This window comes from Sceloporus undulatus, chromosome 4 (genome assembly GCF_019175285.1).
Source record: "Sceloporus undulatus isolate JIND9_A2432 ecotype Alabama chromosome 4, SceUnd_v1.1, whole genome shotgun sequence".
NCBI classification, from domain to species: Eukaryota; Metazoa; Chordata; class Lepidosauria; order Squamata; family Phrynosomatidae; genus Sceloporus; species Sceloporus undulatus.
In genome coordinates this window covers 101,884,610-101,903,714 of record NC_056525.1, presented here as the reverse complement: position 1 = coordinate 101,903,714, position 19,105 = coordinate 101,884,610, and the positions used below count along the sequence as shown (strand labels likewise).

Sequence of the window (19,105 nt, the reverse complement as noted above, 5' to 3'; positions counted from 1 at the left end):
TACCTCACTTTTCCCATTTAACTAGTATATACAGTCAGCTGTCTGTATCGGTGGGCTAGCCATTTATGGACTGGATCATCGGTGGATGCCCCCATCCTTTTATCCTCAATGACGGCTGTGTGCACGTGGCTGTTCCAATGCTGCCATGTGCAGGTTGTGCATCCATAGGCAATAGTGGGACTTGAATTCCTGTGCTTTTTGGTATCCACAGTGGTGGAGGCCACAACGGAACCCCTGCCAATATGGAGAGCTGGCTGTATAGCTTTTCTTTCCCTAGTTAAGAAAAAGCAGTTCTTCCTTTAAATTCAGTACATGTACTTTATGTGGCTCAGCGGTTAAGATGCTGACTCTGACAATTGCAACATAGGCAGTTCGGCAGTTCAAGGCCCAAGTGCCACATGATGGAGTGAGCTCCGGTCACTAGTCCCAACTTCTGCCAACCTAGCAGTTCAAAAGCATGTAAAAGTGTAAGTAAATAAATAGGTACCACTTTGGTGGTAAGAACATTCTATGTAGTTGGACATAACTTGACAACCTTGCAAAGGGGAAACCTTTACCTTTATCTTTTTACTCTGTATGTGTGTGTGCATGCTTAATCAAGTATAATCACATCTTAGTACTATTATTGCCTTATTTGTCTATGCATTGCATTGCTTCCTCTTGTGGGCGTTTAACATGAAGTAAATAGTTTAATTCAACACATCTTTTTCCCTTACAAATTTTGAAACAGGTTTTTAAAATTCCCTATCCATTTACTTTAATTCCGTTTTCCTCTGTTTATTATCTCAGACAGTAGTATATTTTTTCATGAATAACATCTTCACTTGGTACCATTGCCAGCATTCTTCCTGAAATATAATTCCAGTTTAATGAATTTACTACCCGCTGTTCTAAACTTAATTTATTGTTTCTTGTGGGGTGCTATGGCATTGAACATAAACACACTTCAGCTGGGGCCACTGTTCTGCATGTCTGGTGTTCTTTGTTGAAGCACAGCTTATTCTGTGATAAACAGTTCATATGGCATTCCTATTAGGAAAGATGATTATTTAGAATTCATTTCTTCCCTTGAAGGTGTATGTTTCATTCTTCTTCTTCTTAAAATTAATATAACTAAATTAAGACTTGAGCATCCATGGATTTTGGCATTTAAGGGGGGGGGGTCCTGGAACCAAACTCCAGCAGATACCAAGGGCCCACTCTAGTGTAAAACTCCCAGCAACATCAGTCATGTAAAATGGATGGCTTGTGGGCAAATGCAGCTGGCGGGCATCTCTCCATGGTGCCTCAAGGTTGTGAGTCACTGGACGGGTAATTTTTTTCTGCAGATTTTGGAGTAGTTGCATATACGTAATGAAATGTCTTGGAGGTGGGATTCAAGTCTGAACACAAAATTTATTTATGTTTCAAATAATAATAATAATAATAATAATAATAATAATAATAATAATAGTGTATTATTATTATTATTAACCTTTATTTATAAAGTGCTGTAAATTTACACAGCGCTGTACATACAATCTTTTTAATTGGACGGTTCCCTGCCCTCAGGCTTACAATCTAAAAAGACACGACACAAAAGGAGAAGGGAGTGGTGGTGGTGGGTATTAGTAATAATTTTCGTGCATGAAACAAAGTCTGTGTACATCGGAGTAGTTGCATATACATAATGAGATATATTGGAGTTTGGACTCAAGTCTAAACACAAAATCTCATTTATGTTTCATATTCATATAGCCTGAAGGGAGTTTTATATTGAATTTTATTTAATAATAATAATAATAATAATAATAATAATAATAATAATAATAATAATAATAATAATAATATTTCATGCCTGGAACAAAGTCCCTTTATGTGGTATCATTAGAAAGGAAAGGTTGTTGTTGTTGTTGTTATTTGTGCCTGAACCAAAGTCCCAGTCCCATGAGAAAGGAAAGATGTAACAACAACAACAACAATAACTTTAATAATGTTATTGCCAGAGCCAAAGTCCCTGAGGGAAGTCAAAGGGAAGGAAGGGCCTTGTCCCTCTGAGGGGAGAGAGAGTGACTTTGGCGCCTGGCGCAGAGCGTGGGCCTTTGAGGGGAGTGAGCGAGTGAGTGGAGGAGGCATGATCTCTGACTAGGCGCCCCAACGTTCTAATCCCGCCTCGGGCAGGTAGTCGCTTTCCCCGCTCGACCAATGGGAGTCCTGGGCCAAAAGCGCCAGCCAATGGGCTCCTCCGGAGGGGCGTGTGCAGGCTCCTGCGCTGCTGCTGCTGCTGCTGCTGCTTCTGCTGCTGGTGCCTAGTCCTTGCGCCCCCCGCCTCACTCACTCAGAGCCAGGAGGACGGAGGGCGGCAGGGAGAGGGTCTCCTGGGTCGGCCATGGCGGCGTCGGGTCCGTCGGGGGCGTTGGGGCGCTGCAGCCACGCGGTGGTGCGGGGCGTGCCGGAGTCCCTGTGCCGGGGGGCGCTGAGGAGGCGGGCGCCGGGTCAGGCGGAGGCGTCGGTGGACCTGTCCCGGGCGGAGCGGGAGCACGAGGTGTACGTGGGGGTGCTGAAGGGGAAGCTGGGGCTGCAGGTGCTGGAGCTGCCCCCCGACGAGGGCCTCCCGGACTGCGTCTTCGTGGAGGACGTGGCCGTGGTCTGCCAGGAGACGGCCCTCCTCACGCGCCCGGGGGCCCCCAGCAGGAGGAAGGAGGTACGACGGGGAAGGCCACGGGGGGAGGGATCGTGGATGCATGCTCAGTATACTATGGAGGACATGAGCACATAGAGAAGGGTACAGGGCATGCTCCGTGGCCATGCTCAATATATGGAGGACCTTCAAGGAAAAAGGGAGGACATGATCCCATAAAAGCTAAGCACACTCCTAGAAGTGTAAAATGCATGCTTCATGATGATGCTCAGTATGGAGAGCCTTGAAGGAAAAAGCGAGGACATGACCACAGAAAAGCTAAACACACTCATTGAAATGTATAAGCAGGTTTCTATGGTCATGCTCCAGATGAAGGACCTTCAAGGAAAATAGAGGACAAGCCCCAATAACACCTAAAAACACTGCTAGGAGTGAGCATGCATGCTTCCTTAGTCATGCTCCAAATGAAGGGTGTTGAAGAAGAAGGGAAGCTGAAAACACTGCTAGAAATGTAAAAAGCATGCTTCTTAGTCATGCTGCAAATGGAGGACATTCTGAAATGCCTCCTGGACAGAAGGTTGCAGTGGAGGACAGGTCCTGGAAAAGGAGGACCTTGAGTCACACTGCCACGTTTTATCAAGGTATCTGCCCCAAATTAGTTACTCCAGTTTTATACACACACTTTCACACACACAAAATCAGGTGGAGCAAAAAGATGTTTATCCATCCCTCCTGCTTCATGATTAAAAGAGGTGGGTGGGTTTCATTTCAACTTCCCACCAGAACCATACACAGAAAGGGTGAGAGAAAGAGAGACAGGTTGCCACTGGGGGGGGGGGGGGGGGGGGGGGGGCTGGGCAAGGATACCAAAGGCACTTGTGCCTTGATGTGGGTATTGTGTAGTATTGTGAGGTATTGTTAGGCGTGGCAGGTTGTGCTGGAAGGAGTGGGAGGGGCAGGTGGAAGTGGAAAGGGTTTGTTGTTGTTGTGTGTCTTCAAGTTATTTCCAACTTATGGCAACCCTAAGGCAGTGAACCCATCATGGGGTTTTCTTGTCAAGATTTGTTCAGAGGAGGTTTGCTGTTGCCTTCCCCTGAGGCTGAGAGCGTGTGCCCAAGGTCACTCAGTGCATTTTATGGCCGAGCTGGGAGTCAAAGTCCTAGTCCAATACTCAAAGCACTAAGCCACTCTGGCTCTCCAAGAAGAAGATGCTCCATGCAAATCCATTCTCCCTCCTCTCTTTCTCAGATGTTCTTTGGGAACCCAGAAGTCTTGCCCTCCCTATCTCACATCCTTCCTCAAGCCAGTACCACAAGGGCAGATTGGACAGAGGCATTCCTGAATGAGCCTTTCTTGCAAGGAATCCGTTTTCCCAGGCAATGTGCATGCCTGCCTGTACTGAGCCCAGATGGCTTCTGACTGTTTGTTTGAGCAATTATTGTAATTGCATTGGAGTGAAAGAGTAATTGAGTCCCTTTCTTGTGGCTTTCTCCCTACTCTTGTTTCAGAAGGGATGGGAGGATTTTTAAAAATGTGTATTGTTGTTCTTAACCGGCTTCTAGTGGATGAGACAACTCCAAGACTCCCTATCCTCCATTGCTCCGCTTTCTGCAAATGCATACTCATTACCTTTTTAACAGCATCCATCCACCCAGCATGTGGTCTTCCTCTCCTACGTCCCTCCACGTTTCCTAGCATTATTCCCTTTGTCAGTGAATCAGACTTCCTCACTATGTGGCCAAAGTAGGACAGCCTCAGTTTCATCATCTTGAAACAGAGCTTGATCTGTTCAAGTACTTGTTTGTCTTTTTAGCTGTCCATGGTATCTTCAGCACTCTTCTCCAGCACCACTTCTCAAATGCATTGATTTTCTTCCTATCTGTTTTCTTCACTGTTCATTTCTCCAATCCATATGTAACAGTAGGGACTACAATGGCTTGTACAATTCTAACTTCCATGCTCAATTATATATCTACTCTTTAAGATCATGTCTAGTTGTTTCAACTCAGTGCAAACCCATTCTCCCTCCTCTGTTTCTCAGATTTACCTTGGGAAACCAGAAGCCTTCCCCTCCCTGTCTTGCATCCTTCCTCAAGCCAGTGCAACATGGGCAGATTGGACAGAGGCATTCCTGAATGAGCCTTTCTTGCAATGAATCTGTTTTCCACAGCAATGTGTGTGCCTGCCTGCACTGGAGGCAGATGCCTTGCCACTGTTTGTTTTAGCAATGATTGTAATTTCATTGGAGTGGAAGCATAATCGAGTTCCTTTCTTTATGGGTTTCTCCCTACCCTTGTTTCAATGTTTTTGGCGTACTCTGAAAAGCTTTGCCTGTAGGACATAGTAATGATTCACAGTTGCTTCAAATTGTATCTCAGCGGGTTTCTTTTTAATGAACCCAGATTGAGCACATCACCTTGCCCAGAAATAATTACAAAACCTGGGAATTTTTACAGGAGCAAAAGTAATAATCTACATTCACAAGCATAGTGGAAAACTGCTGAACTGATAAAGGTTTTCTAAATTCTTAGTAAATTATTTAAAAGACAGGTGCATGGAAGAACAGTCAGACAAAAGACATAGTGTATTTCACATTGAGTATGTAATGATCCCAAAGGGGACCTTTTCAAATGAGAGCTGACTAGCAAGGAAAATACTGACCAGTCCTGACTGGCTATGTTAGTAAGATATATATGAAACATAAATGGATTTCATTTTTAGACTTGGATCCCATCTCTAAAATAATTCATTACATATTTGCAAATATTCCAAAATCTGAAAAAAAAATTGAAACCCCAAATGCTTCTAGCACTGAGCATTTCGGATAAGGGAGACTCAGCCTGTATCTCAGTTTGTAAACCACTCAACCATACATTTTTCCATTATACATTGTGATATATGCTGTCTGATGTGCCTTTACTTGCAGTATATGTTATTAATATTAATATTCTCACTTTTAAGCCCAAGTTTATTTTCTTCTTCTCATTTCATTTTGCTTGTGTACCCCATGGGCCATAATTTGTTTCCAGGACAGAAGATGTTCATGTCAGGAACCACCTCTGAAATTGGTTCAGACAGGCAGGGATGAGATCAGCGAACCAGAAAATGAAATAAAAGCAGTCAGCAGAGTCTGATTGGGGAAATGGCTGAAACAGATTAGCAGCAAAGAAGAAGAAGCTAGGCTAGGCTACAACAGAGGTTGCTGCACAAGAAGAAGAAAAGTAAGCGTATTGTATAGACAGAACTTGGAAAATCTTCAGCATTCCAAACGTTGCAGTACTGTGACTTCAGTAAGATGTGGTAATAGTCACTAGCAAACTAAGAGCTGGGACATAGTAGTGTACTACAACAGACATATTAGTGAATGAAATACAGTTGGCCCTTCCCTTATGCGGGGATCCATTCTGGGGCCCCTCCCCCCATGTAAGGGAAAAACGCATATGCTCAAGCTTCATTAGAAGGTGCGCACCCCATTACTTCTTCTGGGGGGCGCCAGGCTTTTTTTCCAGCGCGGCTTCCAGTGTATGCTGGAAGCCATGTAAGGCACGCCTGCGTATGACACAGGCGCATTGTATATTAATTGAATAATTAAAGGCTCCTGTATGTATGCACACAACCATATGTATATAAACAGAGGAATCTGGCCATTACATTGCTCTGGCCTTGCCCCCTTTCAGTCTCTTTTACATCTCAACATATGTAGCATTTGGGTCATTTTTTGTAATTGGATCATAATTGGATCAGACAGTCCTCATGCAGAGATGTTGAAGAGTTGACTTGGGCGCAGTACAGATGGCGCTGTAGCGCTGTGCTCGCACCGTGCTAGGGTTACAGGATCGCACAGCAACCACGCATACTGGCGGTGACATAATGGCAGCGCCCCATGTACACCTGCACTTTGAGTCGCACCGGTTACATCATGAGTGCACTATTGGCACACTCGAACGTAACTGGCGCGGCAGAAAAGAACCTGCTTTTTGTGGGTTCTTTTTCCTATGGAGGGAACCTGCGTGGTTTGGCGGCTGCAGCTTCCCTCCACAGGAAAAAATGCCACTGCCAGCCCAGATGTAATGCAAGGTATGTACTGGGCCAAAGTCACCAGGAGCTACCTGTTGCATATCTTGTGAGTCTGGGTTTTCCTTCCTGTGAGCAGGTGCACCTGGAACAATGACTCAAGTAGAAACATGGGGTCTCCATTCAAGGTAGGAAATATTTATTAATGCACACTCTAAAAGTGGACAATTTTTGGCATAAGAAATGTTGACCCCCTTCATGCTCTGTTTATTGGAAAATAGAGATCTCAGGCAACATTCGATGGTGGGATAAGAGAGATATCTATCTATCTGTCTATCTATGAATAAGGAGGAGTAAGTTGTCCAGAACCAGTAAAATATTGTGAGCAAAAATAGTACAATTAAAAGCATATGAGCTTTCTCCCTATGTAGGACCAAGAGATTTAAAAAAATAATGTTTAAAATGGTACCACACTCCAATTAAAAAACCTTCTGCAACACAGTCAACACTCAAAGGCTTGGGTAAACAGAAAGGTCCCCCCTAGCCAGCTGAGAGAGCAAAGAAAGTGTGAACCTAGCTTCCAGTGGGAGGGAGTTCCACTGTTTGGGAGCAGTCACTGAGAAGGCTGTCTCCTATGTCTTCACCAAACATTGCTGTGATGATGGTGGTACTGAGAGAAAGTCCTTTCTGAAAATCTAAAGACTCATATTGGGAAATACGCTCTTGCAGATAGCCTGGCCCAACCTGTGTAGGGCTTTAAAGGTCATAACTAGCATTAACCAGAATTGTGTCCAGAAATGAACATAGCCAGTGAAGCCATAAACATACTGGGGCAAGACAGAGAAAGAGAGGCGGGAGTGAAAGGGAAGAACGGACAGAGATATCTTGACTGGATGAAAAAGAAATTATTCTCATTAAATCTTTGATATTTTAGTCAGCTTTCTGGGTAACATTGCAAAATGTAAAATTTATGTTTTAGTAAGGGAGTCACCTGTTTTCTCCTTCAATTAGTTATCAAAAACCAATTGAAATAAAGAAATGAATGTTATTGTATTTAGGCTTGGGCTCTGAGATTATCAGAGGCCCTTTTCTCAGTCCCACCACCATCTCATGCACTTTTGGTGTGATGTGAGGAAGGGCCTTCTCAGTGGCTGCCCATAGACAGTGGAAATCCCTTCCCAGGGAGGTTAGAATGGCCCCTTCCTTGTTGGCCTTCCAGTGGCAGGCTAAAACCTTTATTAAAACAGGCTTTTAAAATAGGAAGTTTTAAAAGAACAGGCTAGGGGTGCTGTACTGTTTTAATTGTACTACACTTTTTAAAGGGCTTTTCTCTTTTTTGATGGCATTTTTTCCTTTTAATGTGTGATGTGTTTTAATACTGTAATAATTTAATTCTATTTTAATGCTCACTTTTTGTATGACTTTAATTGTATTGTTATTTTAAATTGTGAGCTGATTTGAGTCTTAATTTTGGGGGGAAAGTGAGATGGTGTTGGTGGCTTTGTGGGCCCACTGTATTGGCAGGCTAGCTATCTGCAGATTAGAGCATCTGCACCTTGCCATGACCCATATTATTCAGTGGTGGCTCATGCTTGTGGATGTGCTGGTATGGATGCCTGCATGTCACTGCCCATTGAATAATATGGAGCTTAACTATCTGTGTTTGTTCCCGGGGGGGGGGGGGGGAATTGAACCCCTGAAGATGTGAAGGATCCACTGTATTCTACTTTTCCTCAAATATGAACTGGTTACATAGGTAATGCTTGGTACTGACAGTCCAGTTTCATTTCACGTGGAGGAAATATGTTCAGACTGTAGAAAACTGCAATCATATTTATATAGGATACAGCATGTACTGAGAAAGTACTGAGATGAAGTTTGAATAAAAGATTACCTGTTGTATTAGCTTCTGTATTAATTTCAGTAATGGGTCACAAAATCAGCACATACAAGAAATAGCACTCTTTTTCATGCAAATACAAAATTTATTTCAGTTTGGAGCTAGATAATAAACATAAACATCAAGAATCTCTATCCTTCTTTTCTTTTCAATACTAGCACAGTGCAATCTAGTGTGACTCATTGCATGCCTAAGCGAATGCATATTGGTGCTTAATAAGCAGGTGCAAGTGATTGATTTATTACTGTGGGATCCTTCTGTTCTAAAAGTGCTGGTTTATGTTGAAAATTTAAGTCATCCCATGACCTTTCAGTAAACCTGTTTGGCAATAGACTCCTTTCTAATCTCTCAAAGATCACCTAAAATTTTCCATCTGCTGTTATGTGTGTCAGAAAGAAGGGAGATGGGTGGTGATAAAGAATTAAAAGAAATGCACAATTACACACTGGCATGCCTTGCATTCAAAATGTAGCAAACTTAATTACTGGAGGGTGGTTTTTTGAAAGATTAACTTTTTAGTAAGGTATTAATGGTATAAAGCTGCTGACTGAGAGCCAGTAGTGTGCTCACAGTATGATGGATGGATGGATGATGAACTTTACTCAAATTTCTTTTTAAGTATTAACTTGGGGGAAGGGTGACTTGCAAAAGCCATCTTCTCCATTTTACTTTCTAATTGTGAAACTCTTGACAACAACGACTTGCTCTGAAAATTAGGTTAATGGAGAGTGTGTTGAATTTCAATTTGTGCTTTCAGTGGAACCCTCAGACAATTTTATCATCAGCATACTGAAAGTTCATCCAGTGAAAAATGTGAACCTAACTGTGTTCCCAAGCTCACAATCAAACAATCATATTTACTGATGTTGTGATCACTAAGGCCTGAAAAAGACAGGCAAAATAAGCTGGTTTCCAGCCACTTTTGAGGTGGGGCATTTAGATGATGCACACTTTGAAGCTGACTGGAAACTGCACCCAAGCTATGCTCCAGGGGCTAAAAGCCACACTAAGAATGAGCCACACTCTTTCCCGGAAAGTGCACACCTTCAACTGTACATCTAAATGCAGCGACATGAGAGCGGTTCTAAAGAATTGTACGTATAAACTCCCCATTGCAGGAGTGCATTAGGAAAGGACGAAGCTGCTGTACCCAAGTGGCAATGCCCACAAGTGAAAGGGTGACACCTCCCATGGAGATAAGTACAACATACACAAACCAGATGGTCCAAGAGGGGACATGGAGTGAAGGGGGGCATGATTGGATGCTCCAGTGCACTGTACTAGTGGAGGGTCCATGTGACTGTGTTACCGATCAAAAGGAGGCTACCATCCAATGGGCTGGCTTCTAAGGAGGAAGCAATCACCGGTAGCTGTGTGTTTGTGTGACGTACAGGGATAGAGAGGAGACCAAAAAAAAAAATATTACCCAGTGGCGCAGCTTGACTCCGTGCAGTGCATTTAGTCTGTTTGCATCCAGGCTGCCTTGGGAGCTGCCAGTGCGGTTGGTGGGGTATCAGTGCAGTTTCAGAAAAAGCAGCTTCAAGCTGCTTTTTCCTGCCCATCTGTTTCGCCCCTAAGTGGAGCGATACATCTGGAACCATATTGTCAGAAATGTTAAGTGAGCTGTGAAATCTATTTCTGGACAAGATGGCACTGGAACTACTTGGAGAAGGGGGAATGGTTCTATTCCCCCCCCCCCCCAATATGCACTGAGAGTTGTCATGCATTGTCAGTGGAGGACAGATAATTGGCAGTGCCCCTGAAAGAACTGTAACTACAGTTACTTGCAATCAAATTGAAATGTGAACAGTTATTGGGAAACTAAGAAGTGTTATTCACAACACAAATGTTAATACAAAACTTTCATTTTGAAAAACCTTTTCTAATTCTTCATTGAGGCTGGATTCCACATTATGGCTGCACCCATCACATTGTGAACTCTTATCCTCCAAAGTAAACTTGAAGTAGAAACCTAAATATATGTACACAGCCACAGGTAGGTTTGCTTGGGTCCATCCCTGTTTAGCACACCAAAGGGCTGTGCACACAGCTCCAAAGGGGAGGCCTCCAGCCACCCCTTTTACAGCCAAATTGGTGCCACAGCAACCATATGCTGCAACCTCAATCTGGCCTTTCCAGGGTGTGAAAAGGAGCCACAAAAAACTGTGCCTTTTTGTGCCCTGGAAAGGGCAACATAGCCATGGCAGCGTGGCTTGATGGTGCTCCTTTGGTGCTGCATCATGCTGATGCAGTGCCAGAGGAGTGTCATGATGCTGTGCAGTGCATGCTGTCACTCTGCCCCCCCAGCCGGCCTTTCAGGCCAGTCTGTAGAAGGCCTAAGCTGCAGCCACACTGCAGAATTAATGTAGTTTGATATGGCTTGAACTGTCATCGCTCCATCCTGTGGAATCCTGGGATTTGTAGTTTATTGTGGCACTAGAGCTCCCAGACAGAGAAGGCTAAATACCTCACAAAACTATAAATTCCAAAATTCCATAGCATTGTTTTAATGTGACATAAACCAACTTGCATATCAAAAGACAGCATATACATATTTAAAGTAAATAAATAATGAATGAATGGTTCTTGAGTTAGACAACAGATGGTCCAGCTTTGTTGTATAAAGAACTCAGCAAGGAAAGGGAAAGAAGAGAGAGTACAAATGTTCGAGGCTGCTAGTGTTTCCTATCCAAGGCCTTCTGTCTTTATTTACCTAGTTGGTTTGGGACTAGCAGTCATCCACAACCAGAGCTTTGAAACAGGGGTAGACAATTTTGATAGGCCTTGCGGACCAAATTTCTGACCCTAGCACTAACACAATCTAGATTGTAACTGCAGCAGGCTCAGATAAGGCAAAAAGAGTCTTTTTAAAAAAGACAAACCCAGAAATTCCGTTTTGTTGGGGTGGGTGTATTTTTCCTTCCCCCAACCTGTTTAATATAAAAAACATCACTTCTGGATGCCTGCAGGAGCAGGAAACCTATTTTTTAAAAGTGCAAGGAGGGACTATTGGACTGGCTGCCAGAATGGCTTTGTGAGTGCATGCAGTCCACGCACGACTCTTCACTCATCTCTGTTTTAATGAAACAGTGGCACACAACAACAAAGTACTGCCAGTACTTGCATATTTGAGAAGCAGTCTTAAAATGTGTAATTTATCTTATGTCCTGAAAGTTCCTTGCTTGTAGATGATTAACAATAAGGTTGTTCATCTAAAAAAACCTCATGAAATGTTGCCCATATGCTTCTTCCCTAGCATTAATTAGTATAATTAACTTCTTTATATAACATTAGTACTAGCAGTGTTTCCAGTCACTGGCAGATAATTTAAAATAGAGTCTCTGTTGTACAATTGGCTGCCATCCATCTGTATTTCCATAGGGAATTAGCACTTGCAAATGAGAAAATGGAGAGGTGCAAACTAAGCCTGGAAATTTCAATCACTGATTTACAGTGTGTATATGCTTCTAGTTCATAGCACTACATTCCTCTGCATAGTGACATATACAATTACTTCAGTGCTTGAAGTAGATTTGTTGTATAATAAATAGATTGGCTGTTTATCCATTTCCCTGTCTACTGAATTTAGGTACTGCCTTTTCCCTATTGCAGTTAAGAAGCAGGGTACTGCACAATCTCAAGAGTAATCATGACATGATCCTCCATGGCCAAGTTTGGGACAATGGTGGGGAAAAACCCTTGGGAAGTACAGTAATTAAGTTCTTTTTAGATCAAATTTGGTCTCCATTGCAGCCCTGATAATATCTTCAGATGTACAACATGCTCTCCATGCTTTCAAACACCTGCCCATGTGATGCAAATTGGATTTCCCAGAATTTCTGGCAAGTAGGTAAAGAAGGGAGTGGGAGGGACATGCAGTTCTTCTTCCCTTACATCATAGCTAAAGCGACAAGCAAAGAAAGGGAATTAAGTTTTGTGAGGAACGTGCCTAATCCTTCTCAGATTAAAATCTCCACAGAGCCAATGAAATCATTTTGGGCTGTGATTTGGGTTGCTAAATCCAGGCAGCATAAATTTTGAATCTAGGCATTCCAGTTTCTCAGATTCAGGCAACTTGAATCCTGACATGCAAACTATAAATCATATGTGAGTCTGGAAAGGGCTGAGAAATTCCCCCCTGCTGTTTTTCTGTCCCCAGTAGCCATTCCCCTTTCAAATTCGCTTTATAGAAGGGAGATAGTTGGGCTTTTCTATGCATATGTTTACATGTAGCAGAAGCTTGGTAAATCTATGTCTGAGCTGCAGTTGGCATCAGCCTGCTTTAGCCAATAGAAGCAATGATAAAAGATGATGGGAGAAGCAATCCAGAAACATCAGGAAGTCCATCAGTTCTCTTATTCTTGTAGTTGAACTATAGCATGTACAGTACTTGAACTTTCAAGGGCTAATAAAATACAGTCGGCCCTCCACATTCACAGGGTTTAGGGGAACAAGCCCCCTGCGAATGTGGAAAAACTGAATAACTCCCCCCCCCCATGTGTGGAAGCTGGTTAAAAGGATGGGTGCGCAGGGAAAGAAGAGCAGGCGTGCACTCATCTTCTTTCCCCACCCTCCTGTCCCTTTAGCTACCTCCCTGCCCCTTTCCAGGTCAGATAGCTTTCCCCAGGCAGCAGTCTGACTGGGAAAGGGGCATAGGAGGATGGGTCCAGGGGAAGGAAGACTGGGAAAGAGGATCCATCCCTCCTTGCCCCTTTTCCAGTCAGATTGCTGCCTGGGGAAGGCAGTGATCTGATCAGGAAAGGGATGAGGTTGGCACATGCACCCTTCCCAGCTGCTCCCTCTCTCCTGGGCTTTTTCCTGGAAGGGGTAAGCCTGGGAGGGAGGGGGAGTGCATGCACATGGGGCAGCCTTGACCTCAAGAAAAATCAAAACGGCAAGTGTCAAAGCCACAGATGTGGAGGGCCAACTCTATGTACATTAATAATGATGCATCTTAACGTTTTCTCTTTATTCTAGTATTCCACATATATGCCCTTGAGAGAGACACACACCTGCCGTTTCTTAGTGGTGAACTACAAATTATGAAACCTATTGCCTACTAAGTTTATTAGTTTCAAGACTTTGGCTTTTTCTTATTTCTGTGTTAGATTTTATTCTATTTCATGTTTAGTTTTGCAGAATTGGGTAACACTTATTGTATAGTGTAATACTGAGTATTGTATAGTGTGATTTTTTTAAAAAATATTGTCTCTATTTGAATTGCTTCATTTATTGCTGTCATCTGATATTCTATGAACCTCTTTGGACACAGTTATGTGGAAAGGTAGCATACAAATAAACTGATAGTGGTGATAATATAAATGGAGTATTCTAGACTTAGATTTTTGTGGATGACCTACCATATACAAATAAATTCTTTCTGTGTATTAAGCATTTCCATCAGATGGTGTTACTTAAATTTCAAGTTGTAAATTAGTTGTATTTTAGTTCCCTGGCCTAAGAATGGTTGTGTTGATTGGTGAGCCATGAATCTTTTAAATAATTAAAGGTAATATGGGAAGACATGCTAGTTTTTCTATTAAACATGAATCTCAATGTTCCAATTCAGTCTTGGTGAGTGCTAGTAGAATGCAATAATTATTTTCGGGGGGTTTGGCCTTCTCCCCCCCCCCCCCCCCCCGGCTTTTAAAAAAATATACAGTGAATGGGTGCCAAGAAAATCATTTATGCACTTTACATGATGTGAAGATCATCCAAATGTGTAATGCAGATAATGTGTAAATCATCTAAATTAACCTAAAATGAAGGGTGTTTTTTTAAAGTAAAATCTACACATTGTGAAAAATATAGGCATAACTGTATAAGGCCAATGAAAAGTTTACACATGAAAGGATTCAAAAGATGTTTCCTTCATAATATGATTTTGCTTATCTATTGGGGATGCGGCAGCTAACAAGGCCAGTGCAATTTTAGGCTAGACGTATAATGTCTAGATCAAGGGAAGTAATAGTGCCACTCTATTCTGCTCTGGTCAGGCCCCACCTGGAATATTGTGTCCAGTTCTGGGAAACACAACTCAAAAAGGATGTTGAGAAACTGGAGCATGTCCAAAGGAGGGTGACTAAAATGGTGAAGTCTCTGGAAACCATGTCCTATTAGGAACGACTTAGAGAGCTGGGTATGTTTAGCCTGGAGAAGAGAAGGTGAAGAGGTGATATGATAGCCCTGTTTAAATATTTGAAGGGATGTCATATTGAGGAGGGAACAAGCCTTTCTTGATGCAAGCTACAAGAAAAGAGATTCCACCTCAACATTAAGAGGAACTTCCTGACAGTAAGGGCTGTTCGACAGTGGAACAAACTCCCTCGGAGTGTAGTGGAATCTCCTTCCTTAGAGGTTTTTAAACAGAGGCTGAATGGCCATTTGTCGGGGATGCTTTGACTTAGATTTCCTGCATGGCAGGAAGTTGGACTGGATGGCCCATGGTGGTCTCTTCCAACTCTATGATTCTATAATTCTATAGCTTTTATCTAGTGATTCAGTTACATTGTTTTCTGTCTCACATACTGTGCTTCACTCCACAGTACACCCAGTGAGAAATTGGTGTGTTTGCCAAGCATCCTTTGTCAAGATTCTTCCTAAAGGGACTCCCACCACTCACATTGCCAGTACTTGTGTACTGGATGCAAGAGAAATCAGGTTTAGACATGGCAATAGGTAGGCCACTTGTACAGAAATCTCTTCCCTTTTTAGCCAGGTTAGCATTTTGTTGTTGTTACATTTATTTATTTCTGTCCTGCCTTTTTCCTCAAAGCAGCTTAGAACAGTTAAAAGAGGCATAGCTAAAAAAATATACCAAATACAGAAATTAAATTTATAATTAAACTATTCATAAAATCAAAACCAGTTACAGTAAAAAAAATAACTCTTAAAATGCCAAATAAGCAGCATGTAGACATTACAGCACAATTCTGTTGAGTCATCAGCCTTCAAAAGTCTGCTGAAATTAAAATGAAACAAAACAAAAACTTAATCTGCCTGTGGAAGGATAGCAGGGAGGATGCTACCCTAACCTCTTTGGGAATTCGAGATCCTAAGAGCAGCCACTGAGAAGGCCCTCTCCTGTACTTCTACCAGGTGTACCTGTGAAGATGGTGAGACAGAAAGAAGGACCTCTATGGCAGATCTCAAAGCATGGGTAAGTTTGTAAGGGAGAATACAGTCCTTCAGATAACCTGGACTTGAGCCCTATAGGACTTCAAAGGTCACAACCAGCACCTTGAATTGTTTCCAGAAACAAACCAACAGCCAGTGGAACATGGGAATTGTGCGATCCCTGTAGCCAGTCTCACTTGACAATCTGGCTTCAAATCTTTGGATCAGCTGACATTTTAAGGAATGCACATGATGACATTTGCAAGGCCAACCATCTGCTGTAAAGTTTTCCTGGGCATATGGAATATAATGTTGGATACTACTGTTTCACGTTTTTCTACTCAGGATTCAAGCATTAAATCTTGAAAGTACAGGAATTGTTGGATAGGCCCACCTCGGGGATGTTTCTGCTTCTGGGCTGTAAACTGCATCTGGAACAGAGGCTCCTCATAAACCTGGTTTGATATGAGGTGCAAAACATCTAGACTGTAATGACTTCCAGCCATTGGAAGCCACATGTGATGTTGATTGGCCATGCTTCAAACCTGTGTTTTATCAAGGGAACATGCAGAATTTTCACTACTGTTGGTTCCAACGAGAGTAGACCTTTTCAATAAATTGTTGAATGGTTACGTCAACATAGGTAATTACTATTGATTCAAGGCTCTACTTTAAATAGGACTAGCAACAGATTCAGGTCATCAGGTTTAATATAAGAGGATCTTTATGACAAATCATCCTTCAAGCCCGGTGGCAATTATGTGACCCTCCAGATGTTAAGAGGGCAACTTCCCACATTCCTTACCATTAGCTCTCCTGGTTAGAACTCTTGGGAGTTGCAGTCCAACAGCATCTGGAAAGCTGCATGATTCCTATCCCTGTTTTAAGACCAGCTCAACCAAGTCTCATGAGCCATACCAATGCCAACGCCAGAGATATACAAATTTCACAATGTTGTGTAAACTTCCTGTGATTCAGATGCCAACATATCATTCAGCTCTTCCTCCTCTTTCTTCTTTAGGGTCATGAAAACTGGGTTAGGTTGCAAGGAACCCCCCCCCCCCCTTGGCAGAACTAGACATGATGATAACCTTGTCTTTCTCTTGTAAGGTAAATGTGGTAGCCGAAAAGGTAGTTGAAGAAAGAGAAGCAGAGGGTAGGTCAGGACTATTAACTTCTCATTTGGAAACCTTGGGGTTGTTGCAATACTTTTACCTAGCTCGTTTCTGAAACTAGAAGTAATTCACAGTTGGGCCAAAGTGGCAGCCATGGAGTTTATTTTCAGAGACAATTAGTGGCACATAGTATTAAATATTTCTCTATTAATTTCTTTTGAATCTTAATTATTTTATTGGAATGGAAATGGATTTAATTGGCATTGTTATCACTTGAGGTACACAAGATACATTGACACTATATCTTCTGAAATTGTTATTACTGTTTTTCATGTTGCTGTCCTACTCTTTGTATCCTCACAACAATCTTGGAAGTAGACTAGATGGATGAGGGCCCTTTTATACTACACAATTATAGTACTATGATGCTATTTTAACTGCCATGGCTGCATTTTATGGAATCCTGGGATTTTCACTTTAGGAAGGAGTACAAGTTGAGTCTCTCTTATTTGAAATGCTTGGAATCAGAAGTGTTTTGGGTTGTGGGTATTTTTGGATTTTGAAATATTTGCATGTATATAATGAGAGATCTTGGAGGAGGACACATGTCTAAACAAGAAATCCATTTATGTTTTGTATATACCTTACACACATCGCATGAAGTTAATTTATACATATTTTAAATAACTGTGCATGAAACAAAGTTTGTGTACACTAACCAATCAAAAAGCAAAGTTGTTACTATCTAGCCACCCATCTGGACAATTTGGGGTATTTCAAATTTCTGAATTCTGAATAAGTGATATCCAATCTGTATTTAGAAGTCTTAACAAGAGTACTCTAATGCCCCCCAAACTACAGATTCTAGGTTTACATCAGATTCAGCCATGGCAGTTAAAACGGAATTCTTGTCATCATCATACGTATTATCTTTATTTATAACCTGTGTTTCTCTCAAACAGGGACTCACAGTGCTATAATTGTGTAGTGTTAAATGGCTCTGAGTGTGTGCAATTTAGAATAATTGAGAAAGTTTTATGGTTGAATGGAGATTCAAACCCCATATTAAAGGCCAAAATCCGACACACACAACATTCAGTGTTCTTATGAATCTAATAGGAGCACTGTTGAAACAGTACCTTCCCACTCATGATGCCCAGAAACTGGTATTCAGAGCCATAGAACCTCTTACACAAGGGGCAATAGATAGCCAACATAATTAGCAACCATCAGTAACATTGTCCATTAACTTTTCTCATGACTTTAAAATAATCCAAATTGGTAACCATCGCTACATTTTGTTCTGGCAAAATCCACAATATAACTATGTGATACAGTATATCGGTTCTAAATCACCTACCATGTTTATAAATAAACATTTATGGGAGTATGGAGGAAATATTTTCACCAGAACCTTAGAAATAACACAAGATTTTAAAAATCTGAACAAATGTGAGCAGGCAGTTAATAATCTTGATGTTCATATCAGTCACATGTTATCCAGCGGTAGTAACAGTTGTGTGACTTTGATGTCTGAAAGTAGTGCATCTGGAAATTGTTGTCAGAATTCAAAGAGCCTTTTTTGTTTTGTTTTTGTTTTTTGTTCTATTAAGTACAAATGTTCCTAAGACCAAGCTTCCCTGAAGTCCCTTCCTGCACTTCAAGAGTAGGTAGATTTCATGTGAGTTCGATTCTTGAATAATCTTTTGCAATAGCAACGTGTGGCCACCTCACGATTCCTACCCCAATGAAGAGCAGTCACTGTGATTTGAAGAAATATGGAGATATGCAAGTACCTTTTTATGTTTTTCTCACAAATGATGCAGTTTTGCAATCAACATCATTCTTTCTGTAGTTGACTACTACAGTATATTTTTTAAAGCATCTTCTCACTCTGTTGAAGTATCTAGGCCAATACCAATTTATCTACCCATGCACCACTTTTCTATTAATAATACACAAAACTGCACACACTACTCATCATAAAACAAGCAGCATGAATAATAATAATAATAATAATAATAATAATAATTTATTTATTTATTTATTTATTTGTATCCCGCTTCTCCCTTTTTGAGGATCAAAATTCAAAAACAAATTACATAGTCAATAATAAAAAAAAATTCCCTTCATCTCCCTGACCCTCTTAACCTCCCCTTTCACATAACAAGTCATAGCAATAAAATCAAACAAAAACAATAACAGTTATTAAACAGAAATGGTTTCATTTTATTAGGCTATTAGTCTGGAAAAGCCCGCCGAAAGAGATCCGTCATCATCAGATAGGTGATGAAAGAGATCCATCATCAAATAAATGCTACCACCAATTGTTGTTGTTAA

General features: G+C 41.6%; 1 protein-coding gene across 1 annotated transcript in view; it reads left to right on the top strand.

Moving 5' to 3' along the window:
- The first annotated feature begins 2,293 nt into the window (after positions 1-2,293).
- The window catches only part of DDAH1 (dimethylarginine dimethylaminohydrolase 1), a 336,716-nt gene continuing 319,904 nt past the window's right edge, over positions 2,294-19,105 (top strand). The window contains exon 1 of the mRNA XM_042462205.1: positions 2,294-2,683. Coding sequence (XP_042318139.1) covers positions 2,369-2,683 — 315 coding nt within the window. The 5' untranslated portion in view covers positions 2,294-2,368. The remainder of the gene's footprint in view (positions 2,684-19,105) is intronic.